Genomic DNA, 7,273 nt, shown 5'->3' on the forward strand with positions numbered 1-7,273 from the left:
GTTCTCAGAGTCCTCAGCCACGCCTTTTTCCCAGACCAGGAAACAGCCACCACCCAAAACCAGGTAACTCAAAGAAAGAGAAACATAATTAATATAACAAAACATTTTTAGAAAAACCACACAATGCTACTATGTGCGCGCCTGATAATATCAGTTAAGTTTAACCAAATGATTAATGAATTATATTAATGAAGAAAACTGCAAAACAAACTAATAAAGTGAACAAATGGACTAATTTACTAATTAATGTTTGGGGGACAATCTCTACTAGAACAGCATGGTTGCTTATGTGTCATGAAAGATCAAGTTTGTGATTAGGAACACTGTATATATTTTTGAACAAGCCTTTCTGCCCATACAGGTGTTGGTGTCAGATGGTGGCCCTAATCCCAAGCAAAGTACTGTTTGGGTGATAGTTCAAGTCCTGGATGAAAACGACAACAAGCCCATATTTCCTGAGAAGGTGTATCAAGTCAAACTTCCAGAGAGGGAGCGTAGAAAGAAGGGAGAACCAATCTATCGGGTGTTTGCCTATGACCGTGATGATGGGCCAAACTGTGACCTCTCCTACAGCATTGTGGATGGCAATGAGGATGGGAAGTTCTTCATCGACCCCAAGACAGCAGTGGTATCTTCACGCAAGGCCTTCAGTGCAGGGAGCTACGACATCCTGACTGTATGGATTTTTTTAAAACTTTGTTAAACATGTCTGCTCTGTGAGTTCAAGAACATTTAAGTTGTATTTTCTAAACTCCAAATCATAAATTAATCGCTTAATCTTTGTTGTGAAGGACTTGTTTGAGGCAGGTCTGTCCATTTCTACAATCAGGAGAACATATTCTCTGAATCTAGGGAATGTGTGTAAAAGATTCATTGTGTATTTACTTTTGTTTTTCTTGATGATCTTGATTTTAGGAAATGCTCTTTAAAAATATTTCTTCATCATTAAGGTTGCCTGAACAGCACTCAAAATAACAGAGTTTGGTGCTTATTTAATTGATGCACACTGATTTTAGTTTTGTTATCTGGCTTCTGACAAAAGAATAGCATTCTTCAAAAATGCTGATTGAAGAATGGGATGCCATCTCACAGCAGTGTGTGACCAAACTGGTGACCAGCATGAGAATAAGGTGCCAGGCTCTTGTGGCTGTGTGTGGTTTTTCCACATGCTACTGAGTCCCCATTTAATCTAATAAAGAATGCCAAACAAGAGTCAATAACAGAATAAGCTGTTTGGAAGTTTTTCAAGGGCACAACCCATTTACTCAACTCTGCTCCTAAACCCACAAATGCATTTTCCTTACAAATGTGGCAAGGTTTCCGATGCCTATTTATTGTGACCATGGCAAGAAGTGTTGTTACAACAAAGAAATAATCAACCAGCATACCAAAACAAATAAGGAAATCTAAGTTTTCAACTTGTGGAAGGTCTGTATTTGATGCCAGCTAAAAACCGAAAACACAGCAAACACGTTAACGTTTAAAGTGATGAATACTGTGGACTTCAAGAATGCCGTGATATAGTTGTGGGGTATATTGTATCATAGCATATGGAAATATTTTGGTCTGCAAAAGACCCTTTGCCTTTCTTTTCCTCTATGTTCAGATCAAAGCAACAGACAATGGACGTCCTCAGAAATCCTCCACAGCGCGACTCCACATTGAGTGGATCCGCCGACCGCCAGCTCTCACTCTACCGCTGATTTTTGATGAACCATTCTACAATTTCACTGTGATGGAGAATGACAGGGTGGCTGAGATTGTGGGTGTGGTATCTATGCAGCAGAGCTCCACCCCTTTGTGGTTTGACATCACAGGTAAAATGCCCCTGTAATGGAGTATGCTTCGTAAACCACTTGAGGGTTTTGTTGTGTAAGGAAGGGTGTGCTCAGGTTTGATGCATGTTGTGTTGGTATAAATTAGGTACAGCTCAGATACAGTGGTCTGCATGGTATGTTCTCCCCATCCCAGTTACCATAGTGACAGCTTCTCAGATCCCAGTTCAAGTAATCTGTTGGTAGTCTAATATGGATTAAAATCAGGATGAAACTTAAATTAGATACATTTGTTTATTTTTCTCTCTTTGTTTTAAAAAAAAAAGGATTGTTTCATTGAAGTATTCACAGCTATATTTACTAAGCAGGGCAATTTAATATTATGCTGCTATCACAAAACAAATGTCAACTAGAGGGGAGTGATCAACTAAAACTGTGTTAATTAATAAACATAGTTTAGCCAAGTTCATTGCAGTAACAACCCACATTGTATCAGAAGCAGCACAAATTACCAGATCAAAAACAATTAGACTTTAGAGAGTGAGTAATGTATTTAAAACAAACAAACAAAAAAAGACCATATTTGTACTCTGACAGGTCTCTAGCTGTGATGTATTGTTGGCTCCAATCAGCCCAAAATATATAGATAAATGCGACAGGGGACGACAGACATTCCCACAATACACTTTTTGTCTTTCTAGTCAGTGTACATTAACCTGGAGATACCTTCTGACTTGTGCTTCTGGCTCTCCTTAGCTCTGCCTCTCTTTGTATTTTTTCTCTGTTTTCTGTCCATGTCACTCTCACTTCAAACACATTTTTCTCACTTCATTTGTGTGTAATGATGGTTTCTCATAATCTGAAACTTGAAAAAAATGTGTTTTAGTTATTTAGGAAACAATATGAAGAAGGTAAACATTTTATTTAATTTTTTTTTTAAAAAGGAAAAAAAGGATAAAACATAGAATATTTAGCATTACAGCAGCACAGGTAAGTCAACTGAAAGACCATGTAGTGTGTGTGATCATGGGTATATGTGATCATCACTTGTAAATTTGGCAAAAGACACAGACCAGGAATCCCAGCTGATGATGCAATAAAAAACAACTGCACTTTCATGTTATTTCCAATGTACAGGGTGGGCCATTTATATGGATACACTGTAATAAAATGGGAATGGTTGGTGATATTAAAGTCCTGTTTGTGGCACATTAGTATATGTGAGGGGGCAAACTCCTCAAGATGGGTGGTGACCATGGTGGCCATTTAGAAGTCAGCCATCTTGGATACAACTTTTGTTTTTTCAATAGGAAGAGAGCCATGTGACACATCAAACATAAGTTTGATGTGTCACATTACCAGTAATGGTAATGTCACAAGAAAAACAATGGTGTGCTTGGTTTCAACATAACTTTATTCTTTCATGAGTTTCTCTTTGTTCACAGCCATTGACATGTCGAAGAGGTTAACACGTGAGGAGCGGATCGAAATTGTGTTGATATCTGGTGAACGCAGTAACCGGGTCATTGCAGCAGATTTCAGAGCAAACTGTCACTAATGAAGAAACATCAGTGGCTGTCCTAGCTTCATTCAGCAAGAGCCTACAGTGTAACACTCGCCGCATGTCACTGGAGAGTGGCATTAGTCGAACATCCCTTCGGCAGATATTAGCTACTCACAAATGGCACCCTTACAAACTCCAGCTACTGCAGCATCTCAACGAGGATGACCCAGATCAGTGCACAGAATTTGCAGAATGGGCAAAACAAAAATTGGAACAGGGCCCTCAGTTCACGCAGAAGATTTTGTTCAGTGATGAGGCAAACTTTTATGTGAATGGTGAAGTTAACAAACAAAACCACCGCTATTGGTCTGACACTAACCCACATTGGATGGATCCCTCCAAGACTGTTGGAACAACAAAAGTGATAGTTTGGTGTGGTATATGGGGTACAACGATAGTGGGTCCATTCTTCATCAATAAACTCAATGAATTTTTCCAGCAAGAAAAACTCACATTATGGGTGCCAGGTCCGAGCATTCTTAGATGAACAGTTTCCTGGAAAGTGGATTGGTCGTTATGGGCCAGTTGAATGGCCCCCAGGGTCTCCCGATCTGACCCCCTTAGACTTTTATCTTTGGGGTCATCTGAAGGCAAATGTCTATGGTGTGAAGATACGAGATGTGCAGCACCTGAAACTACGGATACTGGATGCCTGTGCTGGCATTTCTCCTGCGGTATTGCTATCAGTGTGTGAAGAGTGGGAGAAGAGGGTTGCATTGACAATCCAACACAATGGGCAGCACATTGAACACATTTTATAAGTGGTCAGAAACTTGTAAATAACTCATGAAAGAATAAAGTTATGTTGAAAACAAGCACGCCATTGTTTTTCTTGTGACATTACCAATTTGTGTCACATGGCCCTCTTCCTATTGAAAAAAACAAAAGTTGTATCCAAGATGGCTGACTTCTAAATGGCCACCATGGTCACCACCCATCTTGAGGAGTTTGCCCCTCACATATACTAATGTGCCACAAACAGGACTTTAATATCACCAACCATTCCCATTTTATTACAGTGTATCCATATAAATGGCCCACCCTGTACATTATTTTAACTTCAATAACTTCAAGCAAAAAAGCATTTTCTGATGGATAAACTACACGCATAAAATATACAATTTTGCCCCAAGTGATCATCCAGTAAACCTTTCAGCCTTTCTAAATACATGTTAATATCAGAATGGGTTAAAAACCTTACAATTTGCTCTGTAACCTTTTTCAGACTGATAGATGTCAATAGCTTTGTTTCTCAACTGTTTCTTCAGATAGTGGTATGATGTGTTGCTACTTGAGACCTTAACGTACATCACTTTCTTGGACAGGTTCTTTTTCATTTCTGTGCTTGATTCATCAGTAATCAGACCTGAGTGTGTCTAATGAAACTAAACTCAGTGTGGCACAGGAATGACGGACCTGACCACATAGTTTGCTCTTTTTAGCACTTTTTATTCAGTTGCTGCTTTTCGGCTACACCCCACACAACAACCACAACCTCAGGTCCCAGCAAGTCTTTTGCAGGGGAGGCATGATGAACTGATGGAGCTCCGGTGTGTCAGCCTCCCCTGCAGCCATACCATAACACCATGCCCCGCCACACTGGTTAATGATAGTTAATTCATGATTTAACAAGGGAGGCAATTACTTTTGCACACAGAGCTAGGTAGGTTTTGGGTGCCATATAATGTCATTATGGATTAATAAAGTATTCTAATTCTGATGGCCCGTAATAAATGCAATCATCATTTAGTGACAAATATGCAAAAGAATAAGGAATCAGGATAAAGGCAAATACTTTTGCACAGCACTGTATAAACCCAGATAGTTCTTCTCCTTTCTTTTGTCCTTCCCCTGGAGGCTCTCTGACCTTTCTGTCTCACCTCATCTTTCCTGTCTCTTCTCAATGCTTCATGCCCATAAGGTCCCAGGTCTTTCCGTGAGATGTTCTATATTCTGCAGAGCACTTGTGGCAGGAACTGTTCTTCAGAAGGTATCTCCCTTCCACTACTGCTATTTTCTGCCTTCTCAGCACCCTATTTTCATTATTTTTCTGTCATTCTTTATTTTACTGTTTTTGCACCAATGATGCACCCCTCTGCTTGTTATCTGTGCTTGTGGTGCCTGTGCTATAACTGATTAGTTGGATGTGGCTGGTTTTTCGAATGTGCGCATGTGTGTATGTGTCTCTGTCTGTGTATGTGTGAGGCAGAGAGAGAGAGATGGATGGACTGTTGTAGCCAAGATTAGTTGAAGGGATGCAGGTTTAGTAAAACAATACAAAAAGGGAAAAAAAAAATTTGTCCAACCTTATAAACAGTACATTTGCATAATGACTGAAACTAGCCCACTGAAGGAGCAATGGACTGGAAGCGCAGTTCCTTGATCTTTAATATGCAAATTCTCATGACAGTTGATGAACAACTACTGACCAAAGCCCATTGATCAAAGACCACTGATCAATGGACATGAGTACAATTCACAGAAAGTTGGGGAAATGGCTGCAATTACAGCATTGTAAAAATGGTGAAAAATCTACCCTCAGGCCCCCTCCACATTTCAGAGATGGTCTTTCCCTTTTCACGTAAATGCCCCCCTTGACTCCCTGCTCAAACCAGCGTTCCTCCTTGTCCAGGATGTGTACATCCTCATCATTGAAAGAGTGTCCACTGGCCTGTAGGTGCAAATGGTGTGCAGAGTCCTGGCCTGACGAGGAAGCTCTTCTCTGTTGTGCCATCTGCTTCACTAGAGGTTTTTTGGTTTCGCCGATGTATAAATCATTGCAATGCTCCTGGCACTTAACAACGTACACTATATTACTCTGTTTGTGTCAGGGGACCCAATCCTTAGGGTAGACCAATTTTTGGCGCAGTGTTTTTTGGGGTTTAAAAATCACAGAGGTGCTGTGTTTAGAAAAAATGCGTTTCAGCTGTTCTGATACTCCTGACACGTACGAGATCACTACAGGTTTTTCGTGTTGGCAGCAGTTGTCCTTCTCTCTTGGATTGGCTGGAGCTTTCTTTAGGTGACTTCCTAGCTTTGACAAATGTCCAGCTGTCCAGTAGTTGTTGATCAGTGGTCATGAGAATTTGCATCAAGGAACTGACCTCCCAGCCCATTGTTGCGTGGGCTAGTTTCAGTCATTATGCAATGTACTTTTTATAAGGTTGGGGAAACCAGCAGTCAGTTCAGACTGAAGAAGTCACTTGGATGAGTGACGAAATATTTTTCCCACTGAAAATGCTACGTCCAGATAAACAGAATCAGCCTATTGGGGTTTACTTACCTGGATGATTGAGAGAGCATCAAGACATCTTCAATGCACCACAATGGTAGCCTGATATCAGACAGAATTGTCACATAATATTAAACAGAGGCTGTCAACTCAGCTGTATAGAGTGGGGAATCATAATGAAGCAGTTAATTTTAAATTGTAGATTTAAGCTGTTCTTCATATTTTGGGCCACCAGATGCCACAAAAGAGGACTGTGGTGAAAAGCTTTGAGTAATGATCCCTTTTTTCAATATAGGCTTCAATGCTCCAGAAAGTTTCATTGGGCCATTAATACTAACTTGGGTGAACTAAAGGTGAGCCATTTATAATGGCCGGTGGCAAAGTACACATAGGTGAAGCATAATGTTCCAAATAAAACAAAAAGCAGCAGATGGCTGCCCCTCCCTGAGGCTGGCTCTGCTGGGGGTTTCTTCCTGTTAAAAGGGAGTCTTTCCTTCCCACTCTCACCAAAGTGCTTGTCCATAGGGATATTCTGATTGTATTATATAACTGTATTAATGTAAGATCATTTTCCTTGCCATATAAAGCACCTTGAGGCATCTGTTGTTGTGATTTGGCATTCTATAAATTGAATTAATTTGATAAATAAACAATAACAACAAAAAACTAGAAAACTGGAATGATACCCCCCCCCCCCCCCCC

The 7,273-nt window shown here is 40.3% G+C and overlaps 1 protein-coding gene across 1 annotated transcript in view; it reads left to right on the top strand.

Moving 5' to 3' along the window:
• Window positions 1-7,273, top strand: part of LOC102197077 (protocadherin Fat 3-like) — a 206,721-nt gene that overhangs the window by 96,240 nt on the left and 103,208 nt on the right. The window contains exons 5-6 of the mRNA XM_013914977.1: window positions 362-676; window positions 1,607-1,817. Of these exons, the coding sequence (XP_013770431.1) occupies window positions 362-676; window positions 1,607-1,817 (526 nt within the window). The remainder of the gene's footprint in view (window positions 1-361; window positions 677-1,606; window positions 1,818-7,273) is intronic.

This window comes from Pundamilia nyererei, unplaced genomic scaffold (assembly GCF_000239375.1).
Source record: "Pundamilia nyererei isolate P.nyererei 1_Seehausen unplaced genomic scaffold, PunNye1.0 scaffold00243, whole genome shotgun sequence".
NCBI lineage: Eukaryota > Metazoa > Chordata > Actinopteri > Cichliformes > Cichlidae > Pundamilia > Pundamilia nyererei.